Source organism: Chelonia mydas, chromosome 12 (assembly GCF_015237465.2).
Source record: "Chelonia mydas isolate rCheMyd1 chromosome 12, rCheMyd1.pri.v2, whole genome shotgun sequence".
NCBI classification, from domain to species: domain Eukaryota; kingdom Metazoa; phylum Chordata; order Testudines; family Cheloniidae; genus Chelonia; species Chelonia mydas.
The window spans coordinates 8862633-8882696 of record NC_051252.2 but is presented as its reverse complement, the minus strand read 5'-3'; the positions used below and the strand labels follow the sequence as shown (position 1 = coordinate 8882696).

The following is a 20064-nucleotide window of genomic DNA, read 5'->3' as shown; positions in this document are numbered from 1 at the left end:
TCTATATTCGCAAAAAGAAAAGGAGTACTTGTGGCACCTTAGAGACTAACCAATTTATTTGAGCATAAGCTTTCGTGATGCATCCGATGAAGTGAGTTGTAGCTCATGAAAGCTTATGCTCAAATAAATTGGTTAGTCTCTAAGGTGCCACAAGTACTCCTTTTCTTTTTGCAAACAAGAACTGCTTTCACTGAAGTCCTTTGAAGAACAACACTCACTCATAGCTTCTCCTTCGGCTCTATACTGCCTAACCCGTCCCTTCAACTCACCCCCCACTAGGCTCATGGATTGTGTCTAACAGCTCCTTCCTGTCCCCCTTTGGCAAGGTCAGCCACCAGGCCAATAGAAGAACCAAGTTGATGCACGTCCCGGGGGATGTCCAGACCCTAGGGAGCCTGTCAGTGTCCAGGTAAGCCACTCCCACGCCCCTCTTTAAGACAGGAGGGCAGCATGGACCTGGTGGCAGTAAGATCCCAAAGGACAGTAGGGTAGAAGTGGCTTAGAGTGGCCACAGCAAGAACTGCTTAGGAAACAAGGGAGTGACATAGGAAGGGACAGTGGAAGTGGGGCTGGGATGGAGACTACCAGTAGCCTCAGAGACTCTCGCATGAGAGAAGGGGGAAAAACCCTGCTGGATATGGGGCATAAGTAACTTTGGGCCTAGCACAATGTGGCTCCAGTCCTGACACAGACAAAAGTGGGAGTGGGTTAAAGCAAGCAAGGGTTGGCCTGGGGTGGGCTTGTTCCACCAGTCTAAATTGATTTTATTACACCCGTACAAACTCCCATTATAGAACCCTTAAATGGATTTAAAAAACCCACTTAAACCTGTTTAAATTTGGTAATTTATTGAATTAAGCTAACCTGGTATAGTGCCTCTACATTAGGAGTTCGCACTTGCGTAGTGAAAGCTGTTTAGTCACATCAGCACAGGTGTTAGATGTCTACACTGAAGAGGGGTGTGAGTCCCAGCTCCCGTAGACATACTTACGTTAGCTCTGATCCAGTTCGCATAGGAAAACCAGTGTAGCTGTGATGGGACGAGCAATAGCAGGGGCTAGCCACCCAGAGGACATACCACCCAAGATGCTAAGTATGCACTCAGAGCAGCGAGCCCCTTCTGCCACACCAGCTACGTTGTATTTTTAGCACACTAGCTCCATCCCAGCTAGTGCAGGCACGTCTCCTGTGCTGGGAATGACACCCTCAGCTTGAAACCCTGAGAAAGCCAAGTCCTGAGGTTAATTTAGAAGCAGGGAAACCATCCGTTCAGCAGTATCAAGCTCCACTTTGATAAGCTGGTGTCTTATCCCGAACATCCGTAACTAAGGCTAAGTTTTTGCCAGGATATTTTTTAGTAAAAGTCACGGACAGGTCACGGGCAATAAACAAAAATTCACGGAAGCCCATGACCTGTCCTTGACTTTCGCTAAAATTATCCCTGACAAAAGGGGTAGGTGGGTTCAGCATTCACTGCTGCTGGGGCTCACGGGTCCCCCACCACAGTGGCAGGGCAACTGCGGGGTCCCCCCACCAAGGCGGGGGCTGGGAGCTCCAGCCTGGGGCAGAAAATGTCACGGAGGTCAAGGGGTTCCATGACTTCCGTCACATAATCGTAGCCTTACCCAAAACATTTGGGATGCCTTTAAAAAAAAAAAAAAAAAAAGGGAAAATTCTCTGTGAAGTGCGTTTATCGTGGAATAAGACTGACCATACTGATCCATTCGAAAAATTACAATCTAGATTGGAATTTTTAGAACCCTTACAGTAGATTCCAAGACTTTAATCATACATAGTGCTTTAAAATGGTTAAACTGAGTGTGCGTATATACACGTAAATAGAACTGGGGGGAAAAGACGAATTAAATTTAGGGCACACGTTTTGACCGAAAAGCAGAGGTTTAACGTTTTAACCCCACTTTCAAAAGGTTGTTCTGTAAGGGAAATGCCACCTTGCCTTTAAAATAGTGCAGTCCATGAGCTGGGAGGAAATGGCTGTGACCCATCAAGAGAAATAGTTTGCTGCTGAATAAAGGATAGATTAGTGTCAACTGGGGATGTGGAACCAGGTTAACAGCTGGGAAGCAGCTTTACATTCCTTGTGGCTGAAATTCACTCAGGTACAGCAGAGAATGACGCACCACTTAAGTCACACCCCAGTCCTCAAAACAATGCATAGGTTTCCTGCAGGCCACTTGCACAGGTGTACATTTCATCACGTGAATCAGTTATTGCTTGGGACTGATCAAAGTCCCTTTATCTCATCCGCTGTTTGTCCTGTTTCAACACCGAAGACAACTTTTCTACCTTCCTTTTCCTTTTCTTCCTTATTTTAGGTGATTATATTTAACTCTGAGGCATCATGGAATGTAGTTTGCATGAAGGGAGTGACTTGGAATAGAGTTGTATTGTATTTTATTGCAATTACCTCACTATTTATGCTTCCACCACACAGAACCATGATATTTTGCTCTGACTTGGCTGAAAAGCCCATGTGATCACACCACAATAAACAAGAAGAGTATTTGTCTCGGTGCATAAGATGCAATACTGGTGCTTATGAAAAGTGATAACCCTCAATTTCAAGCACGAGACTAAATAGTATTACAAAGAACAGCTTTTTCAATAAAAGATGAGCAAAAATTCCTCCACTAAAGAGCTGTAAAATGTCACCAATCTGTAAATGCTTTTGCTACATTAAATAGTGTCTTGGAGCTAGTCTTCATATTCTAGAGCAAAAAAACTTTAGATTAAAGAGCAGTCTAGGTCAGGTCCAAAGGCAAGACTTCAGATGTGCAAGCTTATGCTTGTGCACAGTTCGTGGACTGCTCAGGCAAGCATAAAACCTTGATAAGGAAGGCAGGCTTGGATTTGCAAAGGAGCCTAAATGAGTTAGGTGCCCAAATTCCACTGAATTCCAACAGGAGTTGGGAGCTAACATGCACAGGCTCCCTTTGAAAGTGCCAGTTGACATCTGTGTCTTTTGAACCAGGCTCTGATAATGATGAATCACCATCTGACCATGATGTTGAGCTGTAGGAAAGATTTATGCAGTTCTGAAATGGGAGCAATCATTAGTACATCTATCAGTTAGAACATACGGCCTGAATATTCCATTTCAGCATGAAATCTGTTTAGAACTAGAGGTAAAATGGACCTTGGCAACAGAAAGTTGGGTTTTCCTGATGGGAATCACATGGTTGGAAATAGAGCGCACCGAGTGCACACAGCTCTATGAACCCTGCTTGTCTGACTCATGTGAGTAGTCTAGTGAAGTCAATGGGTTGCTTGCAGAAGTAAGGAGAGTAGGATTTGGCCCCATATCTGATAAGGAGGACAGGAGGATCAGCTTTATAAAGAGAGGGGGAATCGGGAAAAGGTCAGCACTGTGGGAGTTGCTACACACAAGTCAGGCAAAAGGGCTACTCATGAAACAAGGCAGCAACACATGCTGGAGAGGGCTGCACTTGGGAACTGGTTGGATTTGAGAAACAGGATTATATTTCACATTATTTTTCCAAAGAGAAAATATATACAACTAAATAAGATAAGGGGCTAATTTATACCTCTTAAGCGGCAGTGTGCTGTAGGAGCCAGAGAGTGCAAGGTCCGTGTAAAGAGACACCAGGGGGAGCACACCCCCTGTAAAGTGTGTGCTCCCCCCATGTAAAGAGACACCAGGGGGAGCACAGCCCGAGATGGACTTGGATACACATTTAAGACGTAGCTGTTTTCTGCAGCACAGCCATCTGGGTGCTGTCTGGCACTCACGGACCACAGACACCACCGCCCCTCGGTGATTCAGAACTGCCAGAAGCCACAAACCCCATATACCTTGCACACCAGAAGACAAATTATGACAAGATGCCACGCCATCTCCTCTAATGCACCTACATTAGGCCCAAGCCAAACAGCAGCAAATAAAGAAACAGATATTCAAGCACAAAGGGTTACAACCAGCTACTACAAAGAAAGCTGCTTCATTTTTGGCCTCCCCCACACCATTTTTAAGGCCCCTCTCCCCACATCCAGCCAAACATTCTTAACTCAGCTGATCAGCGGCAGGCGCCTGATAAAGCCAAGGAAGACAACTTGCTGTCCCCATCCCCACTCATTTTAACTATTTGGTGTGAGCGTCTCTACAGCAGATCCCTCCGCCTGCAGATCAGGTCATTAAAAGCACTCCTGATGAACCCATACTGGCCTCTTACTCTTCTTCCTACCTTCCCTTCCCTTCAGGATCGTTTGCAGTGGTGCCTTGAATATTGCCTCCTTGAGAAACTGCCAGCTCTCCTGAACGCCTGTTTCCCTTAGATTTTCTTTCCGTGGAACCTTACCTACCAGTTCTCAGAGTCTGTTAAAGTCTGCTTTTTGGTAGTCCATTGTCCCTATTCTGCTAGTCTCACTCCTTCCTTTCCTCACAATCATGAAATCTGTCATTTCAAGATCACTTTCACCCAAATTGCCTTCCACCTTTAGATTCGCTTCCAATTCCTCCCTGCTGGTCAGAATCAAGTCTAAAATGGCTGTCCCTGTGGTTGCTTTCTCTATCTTCTGAAACAAAAAGTTGTCCCAAATACATTCCAAGAACTTATTGGAAATTTTGTGTTTTGCCTTATTACTTTTCCAACAGATGCCTGGCAGTTAAAGTCCCCATTACTACTACATTGGGTATTCTGGGTATTTTTGTTATTTTTTCTAGCAATATCTCATCATCCTCTTTATCCTGATTTGGTGGTCTATAATAGACCCCTGCCAATATTAACCCCCCCTCCCTTTTTTTTTTTTTAGCCCTTTTATCTTTATCAAAGACTCTCAAACTGGTTTGCCTCCCACTTCCTTCTGGGTCTCAGACCAAGTGTATATATTCATGTATAATGTAATACCTTCTCCCTCTGCTTCCTAAACAAGCTATACACCCCTATACCAATATTCCAGTCACGAGATTTATCCATTCAAGTCTGTGTGAAGCCAATTAAGTAGCTTATGTACGAATATTTCTTTCTGTTTATTCCTCATACTCCTAAGCATTTGCGTATAGTCATATAAGACGTTAAGCAGTTTCTCCCACTGATTTCCCTGTTGTGGCTTATGACCATTGTGATGGGGATTGTCACCCCCGGGGTGCAGTCTGGGAGCTGTGGGAACCTCTATGCCCTTCTAACCACGCAGCTGGGCTGGCCCTGCTCACACTGCTTTGTCGGAGACAACAGGGCCTGGAAAAGCTGGCTATATCACCCAACACGACAGGTGGTGCAACACGCCCAACTGAGTTACCTGAGTGCTTTACCTAAGCCACTCAAAGACAGGCAGCCAATTTCCCAGCTCCCTGAATATAACAACCCAGAATTATATTGTCTTACACTGCACAGAAATCTCTACAATGTAAGCTCATTAATAAAGTTCGCCTTTCCCTCGATGTGGGAAAGATACGTAACAGCCTTTGCTCACAGAGCTGAGATTTTCCCCAGACACTTCACTTAAAGGCACACCGGTTTAGATAAAGCATACAACAAGTTTATTAACTACAGAAAGACAGATTATAAATGATAGCAAACAGATCAAAGCAGATTACCTAGCAAATAAACAAAACCGCAAACTAAGCCTAAAATACTAGATAGGATTTGAATTAGCAATTTCTCACCCTAACTGATGATACAAGCAGTCCACCAAGTTTCCATACACAGGCTAGAAATCCCTTTAGCCTGGGTCCAGCACTTCCCCCAGTTCAGTCTTTGTTCCTCAGGTTCCAGGAGTTCTTGTGTGGAGAATGAGGCCAAGAGATAATGTCACACCCCACTTTATGTAGCTTTTCCATATGGTGGGAACCTTTTTTTCCAAACTCAGTTTTCAGTCCAGCTTGTGGAAAAATACAGGTACCAAAATGGAGTTTGGTGTCATGTGGTCTGGTCGCATGCCCTGCTGAGTCATAGTAGCCATTACTCACAAGCTGGCTGAAACATTTACAGGAAGGCTAACCAGGTGGGCAATATGCTTCTCCTAAGGCCTACTGTTTCCCCTCATGGCTCATTACCCTGAACAGGCTCTTCACAACCAGCTGTCTAGACTGGAAGCACTTTGCCTAGTGGGTGTCACCCAGGTGTAACCACATTTGAAATACAGATACATAGTAAATATTCATAACTTTAGATACAAAAATAATACATGCACACAAATAGGACAATCGTTCAGCAAATCATAACTTTTTCAATGAAACCTCACAAGATGCATCTTGTACCAGATGCATCATACATTATAATCATATCATAACCATACAACTATGATGAATATGGGGTGCAGTGTCACAACCATAGTGTAGTTTTCTGTGCTCCCTTCCCCCTCCCCCAAACATCTAGCCTTCTGTTACGGTCGGGATTTTTTATGCTTACCTATGGTCTGCTATCACCTTCCCCCTTTTAATCTAGTTTAAAATCCTCCTCACTAGGCTGGCAAGTTGGTGAGCAAAGATGCTTTCCCCCTTTTTAGTCAGGTGGACTCCATCTCTTCCCAGCAGACCTTCTCGGAACAGCATCCCAGGGTCAAGGAAGCCGACATCCTCCTGTTGACACCATCTGTGCAGCCATGCATTCATGTCCAGGATGTATGTGTCCCTGCATGGGTCCTTACACTGATCCATCCTCCTGGTTGAGAACAGAGCCTGTGTCCTCCCCTCCCCCTTGCTCCCAGGGCACCGCAGTCACTGCGGATCTGCTTGGGGTCAAGCTAGGCAATATCTGCTCATGTGGATGAGCAGCATGGGGCAGTGGCTAGACCAACAGATGAGAGTTGGCAAACTTTCTGTAACATCTGGGATGTGGGCTCCAGGCAGGCAGCATGTCTCCTGAGACACGTCGCGCTGGCAGAATGATGCCTCCGTCCCTTTCAGAAGGATGAGCCATGGAAGAGCAAAAGTCTATATTTCTCTATAAGATGGTGAAAATTTTGCTAACCCCCACCCTCAGGACAGAACTCCTAATCTGGAGTCTCATGCAGGTCAATTTTCAAAAGAGATTTAAGAAAATTAACTAATAATAGGCAATCATATTTTAGCTTTATATTTAGGAACAAACATGAATTTATACCACACCTTTTATTCTAATATCTTGAAGTGCTCTAGAAATACTTACATTTCAAAACTCTGTGAGGTAGCTAAATTCTGAAATAAATGCATTTTCATAAGAGTAAACTAAAGTGCAGATAGTTTAAGTGACTTGTCCAAGTTTACACAAGCCAGTGCTAGAGATTGGAGCAGAACTCTGGAGTCTTTATTTCCAACTCCCCGGTAAAATTAATCTGCATATAATAAGTAAATGATATGAAATAAAGCAAAAGCATTCACCACTTTTTTACAAAAACACCCAGCAACTGTATGCAACACAAAACAGTAACTGAGAGTCGCATTTTATTTGTCTTTCAGTGTACATGCTCATTATGTATTCTGTTTAATTTACAGAAGGTCTATGTAAACCAAAATGAAAATGAGAGAGGAAACAAAGAAATAGATTGAGGTGTAGAATTTTCTCAGCAAGCAATGATCACAGGAAACAGCACAGATTGAGCAGGAATTCAACAGGAGTAACACCTAAGAATAACGAAGGTAAACAGTAACTTTTTCTTTAGATAGATTCTCAATAGGGCTTTTTTGTTTTAGTAAAACACTCTAGAATGTCACAGTATACAGGAAGACTAAATGGCAAAGAATATCATACGCACAAACTCTCACACTCACACACACCAAATCACATTTATCCCTGCTACTGGTCCAGGATCCAAAACACTAGTTAACATTCTATTTCCTACCTCCCATTCACTGATAAACTATACAGGATTACACTGTACATGGCGTTAATTACAAAAATGTCATATTTACAAAATCTGTACACACATTGTAAAACTCACAAAATCGTTGTCTATGTATCACAACTTGCTACACCAAAATATTAAAAATGGGACAAAATTATACATTTCTCTTTCCATTTTTAAAAAGGGTTAATATGTCAAAGAACACACACTAATTTTCCCAATAAGACTGTAAGAGAACTACAAACCCAAAGCATCCACTTGAGATAAAATGCAGTGAGCAGCATTTCCTGACTAGAGAAAAGCCTATATCCGGTTTCCTGGGGGTGGGGTGTGCAGTTAGATTACATATACAGAGATGGTGAAACTAGACTGAGGATGTCTTTGGCTAAAACTTTGGCATTAAATAAAAGTCATAGTTCAGAAGACATGGGAAGAGGTTGCTTGGTGCTGGAGGAGTTGGGGAATTTTTCTTTCAATCATCTACGTACTCACTACAAATTCTCTTTCCTTTCTCCTTTTCTACAGGAAATAGGGAGCAGCTGGGGGGTTTGGAACAAACATGTTCCAGTACATCTGGAGATGAGGCACCTGCATTTTCTGTTACGGGACGTATTTTTTTAAATTTTTAAGTATGAAGAAAAATGGTATTAAAAAAAAACAAAACACCCACCTCTTTCAGTCATAGGAATAATCTCTTCCAGATTTTTGTTTTTTTTTGGGAAACGGCATAGGAAAAAAAGTTAGCAAACCAGGCATGGCAGAAAACCAATTGCTTCAGCACGTCAAGTAAATATTAGTGCAGGAAGGTGGACTATTTGTCAGTCCACCACATAAATAAGCTTACTGCACAGCGTACATTAAATAACCATCACACCCCGTACACAGATGCTCCTCAGTGAAGATAACGTTTATCAAGTAATTAAAGTGTATGTAGTGCAAATGGTACACAACCAAGTATTATGCACATGCTACTTGCTTGTTCCGAAGTTACACAACGATGTGGTGCCTGAAATCCTGGACATATATACACCCTTGTCACACTTGGTACCATGTCCTAAGCCACAGAAATATCGACGTGTTTATATTTGTGTGTGTGTGTATATATATACACACACACACACACACACACACTTGGTTTCTTAAAATAGGACCACCACATCAATACAGTAACACAAACACAGACTAATATCAATACCTGTTTCCAGATGCTCCAAGGCTCAGAAAGTTTGTGCTTCTAACTCTTGCAGTCATTAATGTTCCTTCTGCCAGCTCAGGAAGGATAGACAGTCTCTTCAGGTCTGTGCTGCGCAGGAGACGGCCAACCGAGAGGAGTAAAATGACAACACAGGCATCTAGCTGCTTTCCTCCATCACTAGTTCCATGCCTTATGATGAAGGGTTGAGAGAATTTCCCCTCCGCACCACGCATGGAAGGGAGGAATTTTATTTTGAAAAAAAATCATACCATGCTTTCCATATAAGTGGCAGTAAATCAAGGCACGCTGTACTAGTTTTGTAGCATTTAGATTAGCTGATTTTGAAGGTGATGCTTCATTGAGGAAGGTCCGACGTTCTCAGCTGGCTGCTGGGCCTTGCTGGGCCATACAAAGTAACAGATGCTATGTGATTATTCTGCATCACCTGCAAAAGGATGGCAGAAAAAAAGAGAAATTAAAAAAAAAATCCCATATGCCAAAGGGAACTCAGAAAGTTGCAAGTGACACAGTTACAGTATTTATATGCTTGAATGAAGAGAGATAAAAAAAAATAAGCAACTGATAGGTGGAATTAAAACACTTAAAAGATCTTTGCCAATTCTGAAAAATTACTATTAAATTTCCAGGCTTCCTTTAGAGTCACACTTGTTGTTTAACACGGGCACTCACCACTGCCCAAAAGTATTTTGTGAGAACTAAGCACGTCTCCCAATAGTATGAGTCATGGATGACAAGACAGATGCACCAGCCTTAAACACAAGAGATGGATTAAACCTGGGGAGAGGGTTGGCAAATGTCCCACTTGTGCCATGTTCCCTGATATTACAGATGCTCTTGAATGCTGGCTCTCGTAGGTATATAGGAAAGACAAAAAGCTACATTAAAATCCAGAAGCAAACGCCACACCATCTTCTCCCACCCAAATGAATTTGAAAGTTTTTTTCCTAACCTCAAAGATCATTCGCTGCAGTCCAAAACAAAACGTTGATCCAAATGGGTTAGTATTGTTTGGAGAGGATGACCTTAAAAAAGAAAAAAAAAAAATGGGTGCATAAGAGGTTGGAATTTCTTCATGTGAAATAGCAGCCACCCATGATTATGTGGCAAGTTTCTCACATTTCTCTTATGCCAAGATTATTTAAATTGGGAGGGATTACATTTATCTGTACTATGATGCTATGCTGCTTTTGGATTTCAAATGGGTCACACCTCAGAGTGGTGCTGAAATATGGGGGGACTTAGGAGGACCTAGTGGAACAAAATAAGCAGTTATTAGTGACTGCAGGTGACCGCTCTTATTCAACCAAGGCTCGAGAGGAAAAACTGAATATAAACCAACAACACAGAAGAAGGAGCTCAAGAAAACGAGGACTTTTTCAACGAGACCTTTCTATGCATGCACCACGTGTGCATCTCTCCCCCACTCCTTTTTCAAGTGAAAATTACTAGGAACCCTATTTTTAAAGGTATCTTCTGCACCATGTATATTAATCTAGTGATTTTAATATATTGAATCTCTAGCAAAGTAGTTATTTATGTCTGAAGTGACATGCCTAATTAAATTTAGAGTTACCTTTAAAAAATTAATGCATTTCTTGACTTTCACATATGCTTCATAAACATTTAAGTTATACAAGAACTAAATGCTGTTTTGTTTTTAAGAGAATTGCAGCAATCAGTGAATATGGGCCCAATCCAAAGCCCCTCTGATGTCAAAGGAAAGACTCCTATTGACTGCAATGGACTTTAGGTCAGATCCTTAAAACACCTGGAAAATATACATTTTAAAGACTTGTTTATACTGTAGTTTCAGCATAGTTAGGGTATAGTTTTCTTCCAGATATATTCTATTCTTAAGTTCTGGCTTCTTCTACAATCGGAGAATTTCTTTAACTGAATGTGACATAGCAAATGTGCCTTATAAAGCAAGTTTAGTTGAATTATTCTGAACAACCCACATTAAAAATGGAAGAGCTTGATTCAACAGTGCATTACCATAGTTCTATCTTGATGCTGCTCTAGTGATTTTACAGGAGTAAACTGGAGTAATGCAGTGAGGAATCAGGCCCACAATCATTTAAAAACAAACTCAATAGTAACTAGCATAAGCCTGGTGAAAATAGAGCCACGGTTAAGCATTTCTGAAATTTATGAAAGATTTTGAAAAGATTTATGAAAGACCATGACTTTTAGCCTCACACTGCTCTCACTCTTGTACTCGACAAAATTACTCACATTTTGTAAGTGATTTCAGCGCTGGTGAAAGGTGCTAGAAATGAGAGCCATGCAAACTTGTGGCCCGTGTTTTATCCACAGAACTGGCATAATACAAGTAGAAGTAGTGCAAATTTCACATACTGCTCCACCCATGTTCTTCAACCCTGCATGGAGGAGCTACCTCCAGAAAGGGTGAGGAAGGAAGTTTTGACTCCAGGCCCATTCAATCCTTTGAGACCAAGTGCTAACAAGGGTGCTAAGTATGTGGATAATTTGCATTGTGGATACCTGCCCATTGGAATTGGGCTGAGATCACCCATGCTTCATATTACAGATTCCTGATTTCCCCAAATGGTAGTGAGCTTTCCTAGCTAGAGGCAGCAGAACTGATGCTTCAGCAGCAAAGAGATGGCATGAATCCTGACGATAATTACTACCAGACCTATCCTTGCGGTAATCATCTGTCATCAGCTCACTTCCTGCCAGCAATACAGGATAACAAGACAGATAGCATCTTTACCTATGAAGTACCACTGGCTTTTCCACAGGATGTCCCAGAAGATCCTGAATACTATCCCACTGTAATTACATTAAAAGGGTGTTAGAATAAGAGAGTGACAGGAAAGCTTTTCTTTATACAAAGGGGGAGGTTCATGCACATTTTGGTTGTAGCGTTGGTGCAAACCACAAGGCAGCACAGAGTGCCATGAAGCATGAAGGTTATGTTTACAGAGTGTTTTGTGACTGGAGCCAGCTTTACTCAGCAGAACCTGCAGCTAGCAGACTGCTCTGAGTTTAAAACTAGCTTCCATTTTAAATGGAAAGTGGACTTTAATTGAAAAAAAAAAAAAAAAGAATGAAATACTATTATAACCTCTGTGGGTTTGATGGCAGAAACACACAGCACAGTGTCCATCATTTTAAGGAGATATTTCAAAGAAGAAGGCATCTGAAATTTCCCACAGGAAGGCACTCTCTTAGAACTTTGCTGAGATCAAGTTAGCATCACTGCCTTTTCTCAGTTACAAAAGCCTTTGGTTGCAAGACAGGCATAGTATTTATTTGACTGAGAATTCCCAATACTATCCACTCCTGTGGCATGACAGCTTATGAAGCTAGCTTTATATTGAAGGGAAGTAACAATGCAGCGAAGGACTGAAGTATATCAAATAATTCAACCAGAAAGCAAAGGAGGATACAGGCCTCCTGCCTTCAGTAAAGCAGTCAATACTCTGCACCGGCATTTAGATATTCCAATTACCATAACACCTGGGTTCATCTCACAAGCCCAGTCTCATTCCCTAGGCTGGCAGGAACTAAAAGTGCTGCAGGGTAGAAGTGTGTGGTGTTTATGCCTACCGGGATGTCAAAGGCATCTCTGCATGTGTAGTGGAAGCTTTTCTACTTAATGTTTCTCTTGCCTTGCTTGGTAAAATACATGATGTATTTAACCAAAAAAATTGATTTACTGTTATCTGGTGGATTTTTTTTTTACACTGTTTTCAGAAGGTTTGAATGATGGGTCATTCATTATGCAATAGAAACCACTGTCAAAAAGTTCTTTACGAAGTGCAGACAACCCCCAAAGCAAGTGCCAAAAAAAATTCACAGGTGTACTCTGAAAAAAGTACGTGCGTAAATGAAATTCCTAAGAATGCAGAGTTATCTTGTCACTACTCTACAGATATTTAATTAATCTGTAACAGTTACTGTCAATCCATCCATGTAAAATTATTTCTAGCTAAACTCCTGATTTTCACCATTAATATTACATTTCAAAGGTATCTCTAATCTTTCTAACTCTTAGCTGCCTTAAAATGGGAAACATAACATAATTTACTGGAAGACAAAGCCCAAGGTTTGACTGCACTATATTTCTGACCGTGTTCAGAGTAAAACGTTTGAACTACAACAATTTCACTGAAGAAATCCAAATCCATAAAAACATTAAAATTAAATTTTGGTGGGAGGAGAGTAATTTGAACTCCCTTATTTTAAAAACCATCTTTCCATATTGCTATTATTTCTGTGACACATGGTCAGAGTTCTGCACACTCAGCAGCCAAGGAATTTATATTGGCAAGTGTTCTGGTTTGTTTTATGAAGACTCACCTTGCTGTACGTCGTGCATGTTTCAGTCTGTGAATCCGCACTATCTGTGGAAGGTAAACAAAAAAGGCTCTTCTGGAAATTAAATTTGAACTGGTACTTTCTTTGAAATGTATCCAATATGAGAGTTTGAAAAATGATTTCAGAGATCAGGGAACATGAAAACATAACATTGGAGCAGTAAAATTTACCAGTAACCAAAGCGGTCAAAACAACACAAAACAAAAAAATCCCACTGATTAAACATAAATCCACTAGATTAAGCAATAACACTGGAGACACAGATTTGCCCATTCACTATTTTAAAAAGTAAGCTTTAAAGCTTAAATGGCTTCTAAGAGAAAAAAGAAAATATAGGAGTGAAAGAAACAAGACATTATTTATCTCTCTGTGCACTGAATTGACTTGTCAAAACTGTACAGTGTCAGGTAATATGCATACCGTAGCAACAAATCAACTCTTGTGGATGAGCTACTTTGCAAAGACTGGTTTCAGAGTAGCAGCTGTCTTAGTCTGTATCCGCAAAAAGAAGAGGAGGACTTGTGGCACCTTAGAGACTAACAAATTTATTTGAGCATAAGCTTTTGTGAGCTACAGCTCACTTCACTGGATCCGATGAAGTGAGCTGTAGCTCACAAAAGCTTATGCTCAAATAAATTTGTTAGTCTCTAAGGTGCCACAAGTCCTCCTCTTCTTTTTGCGAAGACTAAGCACCGTATGCATTTGAGAAGCCAACAAATCCTCAGATTTGACCCTGTCACTCCCAAAGCAAAATGGTTTAAGTGCTCCTTACAAGATAAAAACCGCAAGGCACACCTTGATGGAACACTCCTCCCCACTCCACCCCAAAAACATTATGAATATATGGGCACAAGTTGTGCCAACCTCTGCTTTCCAGACTGGCTCCATTTATATGAGCTGGTAGAACTGAAGTGTACAAGAACTTTGCTCTCTGAAGAGCAGAGAATGCAAGAATCTTGGGAATCGGAATTTCTTGTTTCTCACAAGAATGAAAAAAGACAGAATGGAGGAACAGCATCACATATGGTTTGCAGTTCCAACAAACCAGGCACTCCAAATTGCTTGCTGGCCATTTTTCCAGCCTATGAATGTATTTCCTTCCATCTCTGGACTTTTTAAAATGGAAAACATCTTCTCTGGGGGCAACCATAAAGTGTTCTTTAATCCAACTGAAGGCTCATTTATATTGTCACTCACCACCAAGCAAGTGGTTTCTAATACAGCTGGGTTCAGTGTTTAAGTAATATGCCCACTGTACACCAATGAACTGTCAGCGACAGAATTGCACTGCACATTGCCAGCCCATGGAAGGGTATACAGACTTTTCAATGGACTTCATACTATCAGTGTTGTTAAGTTTCAGTCTGGTGGGTGCATGTTGGGGAAAGAAAAGGGTGAATAAAATAAATCAAATATATCCATAATAGAGGCACAAAACTACTTAGACTGAATACAAGTATCGAAATGTGAGTGTGAAAAAATGCATAAGAGCCTTAGGGAAACATATTTAAATAGGAAGTGAAGGGAAGTAAGTGCTGGTATTCTCAGGTACATCATAAATTTGATTTTCATTTAAACACACACAAGTGTACACCCCACCCCCCTTCCTTTCCCTTATTTTCATCCCAACTCAGATTCTCACTGATGTGACTTCCATCAAAGCACTGTGCTTTATGCAGGTGAGTGCTTTCAAGGGAGACAATCAATGTTGTCAGTGGGTACGATGACAAAGGGATCTCTGGCAGCAGTTTAGCCAGCATTCTATATCTTGTCTAGGGTATTAAAGCCCCAGTTCAACAAGGTACTTACACACATGCCTAGCTATGTTATGCAGGAGGTTAAACTAGACTACCATAAAGGACCCTTTTGGCCTTAAAATTTATGATTCTTTAAGCATGTGAGTATCCCCGCACTTTAAAGAGATTAATCGCATGCTTAAAGGTTAGGCACATTTTTGAGTACGTTGCTGAATCAGGGCCTGTGTGCAATAAGACACTTAGGAGGCAAAGTCTTAAACTCTTTCCTGAGCCTGGAGATTCCCAGATGATACTTACATAGAGGCATATGCCACATACTATAGGGTCATAGTTATTCTTATGAATAACTCAAATTACATTAAATATAATAAACAGACCTTGTGAGTGGTGAAGGGAAAAGAGTTTTATAAGTGACTATCAAGATAACAGTTTAAAAATTCAACAAAGGTAGAATGGAAGGATCAGATCAGATTCACTTTGCCCTACAACTTTTGGGCCTTAATGAACAACATAATTCATGTTAACAATGCATGCAGCAGCACTCCTCCAGGAAACTAGCAATGCTATGTTATAGCCACACAAACGTAGGCCTGCTCAGGGTAAGGAAGGTTAGCCTAACAATGAAGCTGGAGTGGCCAGTGAACTAAAATCTTTAAACATTTTCCTTACTACACATACTAGAAAACTGTTCAAAAGATCTCTCTTTCCTACTATCGTCAGCACTTCTATTATCTTCTGTTGTTTGAGACTATATTTGAAGTGAAAATTGGTCCATTCTTTTCCCTTTTGTATTTTCTTTTAACAAACCCCTGGAGCAGGAGGATGGATTACTGACCTCGCTTAACGGCTAGTGGAATCTTGAATTCACAGCGATGGTATCTAGAACATTGAAATTGTAAAGCTGTTACAAAACACAGGAATCAATAGAAACTAGGTAGCACAAATGGACCTAGAAATGCTTTAGTGAGCAGTTCACTGTGACTAAGGGCACATCCACACTGCCCCACAGTTCAGACACGGTGTGCAAATAGCAGTGCACGCCACAGTGCTGCACTGTAACACTCCCATGTGGATGCTGCGGGCATGAACACGACTGTCGTCAAGATAGCTAGAGATTAGAAGTGTGGGGAAAAAAACCCACACCACTAACTGAAATAGCTATATCAACAAAAGCCCTAGCCACAGTTATAATTGCAAAAAAATCCTTTTGCTACTTCAGCTTATTTCATTCAGCGAGCTGGTATAAGCTATATTGGAAAAATAACTGTTGATATAAACTGCGTATCGCCAAGAGGGTTTGCTGGTATTGCTATGCCAGAAACCCTTCCTAGGGCAGACAAAGGCTATGAAATCATAGACTGATGTGGAAAATATGATGTCGAAGGCTTATATCATCAGTTGGGAAATAAACAGTGGGAAGTTTTAAGAAACAGTCTTTGCAAATCATTCTCTTTTGTCATCCAGAGAGAGGAAATCAAAAATTCTCGAAAAAAATTACAAATAAAACATACCCGTTTCTGAACAACATTTGCCAGTAGGCATCACCAGCTCTTCAATGAAGGGGAAAAATATTGGGGAAATTTACGGGAGAATACCATGTTATTGGTTAGATTATGTGACCTCACTGTTCTCTGTCTTCTTGTGAACAGCCACTGAAATATCTACAGGCTCTCTACAGACTATTGCAACATCCACCACACTCCAGTGTATTCACTTTTATAGTTTTAACAGCTAAAACTTCCCAAATGCTGTTTTGTTTCTACTTGTCAAATATACAAAGTCCACCTTGTACAAGCACTGCTTATAATGAGTGAACTAATAACTAAACTATTCGGAATTAAGTTTAAAAGTTTGCTAATGCTCATGATTATCCTCTCTAAAAATGTATGTACTTCCTATCTATGCTGTGATGTTTTATTATTAAACATTACGTGGCATGTGACTTCGAAGTAGTGCTTGCTGTCCCCTCATAAGTCTCTTTCTAATGTATACTTATTAATGCACAAGAGTTAAAAACCAGAGCTAAGAAGTGTCCTAACAATGGTGGCCTGAAATCCTTCCAAGCTCCCACTAGATGAATCAAAGCTGCTCAACAGAAACTATAGGAACTATAGAAGGTTGACACAGGATTTACTAGTCGCAGAGTTTGCATTTTTCTAGACTACTTCTCTGTACTCACATGTTAAAGTTGTAATGACCAGGATAATTTGTATGCAAGACAAATTTCTTCACCTTATGAGTATTTGCATCAAAAAGAATATCCTGTTGAAAACAAAGGAGATAGACATGAGCAAAACAGTTTGGTGAGGGAATGTAGTTTTTCCTCAATATGCAGTAAGGAGGGTCTAACTATATAGTAAAAGTAAAAACAAACAAAACAAAAAAAGCCTTTACAATATAAGAGGGACATTTTATGTATAAATTCAAATCTGTATTTCTTCCAGCAAGTGCATATGCAACTATAGCTATATGGCTAGTCTGATGTTGAAATTGCTAATGTTAGCAGTTTCGCTGAGCAAGTCTATTTTATCTGCCTATTATAGTTCATTTTACATTGATGCAAGATGGAAAGCCAACATGCTTATGACACAAATTACCTGAGGTGCTAAAATGAAGATGAACATGGGAGGAAAATTTGTTACAAACTCCACAGATATACAAAAAAATAAAAGTCAGGCATGGGAACGGCGAAATAGTATCTGGTGGGGTAGAAAAGGCTAGATTTCGGAAACAAGGGCCTCCGTTCCTACACATTAGGGGTGTGATAAGAGTGCTGGGGGGATGCCAGACAAACACTCAAGAACCACTCCACGGACTGTGGGAAAATGGTAAAATACCATTGTTCAAGTCTGACTTAATTTGAGCATTTGCAATCCCATTTTTCATATTCAAAGATTCTTGAGGCAACCACTGAGAGTTTTGCACAATGTTAGTACTTGTATCAAACACCAACGTGAGATACTTAGTCATTCTCTAAAGGGTACATTGGATGGCTGATTCAAATTACAAATGGCTTATTTATGGAAGTCTTCAACTTACCACTCCAAGTGTGAAGTAATTAAAAAAGTAGTCATTGCACTTTGATGGAACCTGCTTATGGGGGGAGGGTGAATGAATTTTCATCTGCAAAGAAACCCACATATAGATTTATCAGTGCTTACCATAGCTAAAGTATTATCAATACGTTTACTTTAAAAACAATTTTCCAAGGTCTGGTTTCACACTAACGTCCATACATTTTCCCTCAGATTCAAATTCTAAATTATTTTTGTGAAAAAATATTTTATATTTTAATACTGTGAGGAGTCTATATAATCTGGGCTATGTACAACCCAGACTACCGAGGGGTTCCATTTCAATTAGGAGATAAGGGAATTTTATCAGAATATTTATGTAGTAGTCAGCTCCAAATGTCTTCAACAGGAGGATCTGGGATTGCCTAGCACAGAAATAAGATTATACTACCGGCATTATATAAATAGCAAATAAAAAGATTACTCTAAATTAAAGGAATCCATCTTTAAATACTCTGTTCTTATTGTGTTAACACACCATATATCCCTGCACCCAGAAGTGAGAGATAGGAAAAGACTACTGAAAATGCCTCCTCCTGGCAGCAAAGCGAGAAGAGTAGATATCAAAGTCCTCCAGGTATCTGTGAAAAACTTATTCTATTGCCTAATACAGAAAAAGGTTTATATGCCTCTATCTACACCTTTCAGTGAAATAAAGGATGAGGCAGGAGGAATTCACAAGAGTTTAAAAGTGAAAACTGCTGTGGAGGTAGCTTTAAATAAATATAAATGATAATTAGTTTAAAAATGTAAAGCCTCATGCTTACTGCAGGATCACCAGCTGCTGGCAATAGTTTGATCTGACATGAGGTGTGTGTGTGTGTGTGTGTGTGTATTATATACATACAATAGTGAGTGTGTTTTTTCATATTATAAACATAAAGAACTCACACAAATTTTACCTAAAATGTACCTTTAATTTTAATTAAAAAGAAAAAATAACCCAGAAACCAGCACACAGTTGTTAGGACTTGTCCATATTCAAAGTTGAACCAGTTTACATTGGTTTGGAAGCAGATTAAGTTAATCCAGTGCAAGACAGTGTAGGCACCTGTAGTTTGATTTAAATTAGGTTTATACATCACTTACTGATTCCTTACTAAATTAAACTAAACCCATATAAACCAGATTTAAATCAGATTAAGAGAATGTCCAGCCTGTGTTTTGCACCTGTTTAAAATCAGTTAAAAACCCCCACACCATCTTTAAACTGCAGCAACTCTGAATATAGACATGGCCCTAGAATTAGGAGTGCCTTTTCCTACCTTGTCTTCTGACTTGTAAAAGACTTTGTGCGGAGACCCCAAAGTGCTCAGAACATCTTGGCATGAATCACCAAAGTACACACAGCGCTCAAATACCCGCATCTTGGCATCAGCTAATACACCTGGGCCACAGCCTGAAGAATGGGGAACAACAGCCTAATGTTCATAACTCCTCGATCACAACACTACATAAAGAATGAATAATCACAAATCCGAGCACCTAGCTGGTTAAGGGGATGGAATGCAAAGAAGTTCCTTTAAGACAATTTTGCTGTACTGAATTCAGTTCTTAACTCTGATGGCAGTTTACACACAAAAAGGTCTCATCTAGGTAATGTGGTTAACTGTCATAGACCCTTATCTTAATGGCTAAAGTAATTGAGTATGATTCCCTGAGCAGTGGAATAAGAACAACTCTTCCCCTGTCTCTTTTCATTTTTCAAAATGCAGTTTACTTATTTGCACTGTCAGTCTCAAATTTGATCAATTGGTATCAAGTATAAGTGTGAGCAGTTAGCTATGTCTGTAAGAGGTTTAACTACAGTATTGGAAGCATTGTGGGAGTTGTACGGTTTTAAAGGTTATAAAACAGTGTGTAATCT

General features: G+C 40.4%; 1 protein-coding gene across 16 annotated transcripts in view; it reads right to left on the bottom strand.

Moving 5' to 3' along the window:
• Window positions 1–8893: 8893 nt before the first annotated feature.
• The window catches only part of PHAF1 (phagosome assembly factor 1), a 44662-nt gene continuing 33491 nt past the window's right edge, over window positions 8894–20064 (bottom strand). For 8 of the 16 annotated variants that reach the window (XM_037877406.2, XM_043526507.1, XM_037877405.2 and 5 more), the window contains 8 exons: window positions 19463–19596; window positions 18163–18246; window positions 17303–17385; window positions 15959–16002; window positions 13349–13392; window positions 11757–11815; window positions 9969–10041; window positions 8894–9443 (listed from right to left, as the gene is read on the bottom strand). In XM_037877406.2, the coding sequence (XP_037733334.1) occupies window positions 9354–9443; window positions 9969–10041; window positions 11757–11815; window positions 13349–13392; window positions 15959–16002; window positions 17303–17385; window positions 18163–18246; window positions 19463–19596 (611 nt within the window). In that variant the 3' untranslated portion in view covers window positions 8894–9353. The remainder of the gene's footprint in view (window positions 9444–9968; window positions 10042–11756; window positions 11816–13348; window positions 13393–15958; window positions 16003–17302; window positions 17386–18162; window positions 18247–19462; window positions 19597–20064) is intronic. The other 8 variants (XR_006285293.1, XR_006285294.1, XR_003565827.3 and 5 more) reach the window with 4 other exon arrangements.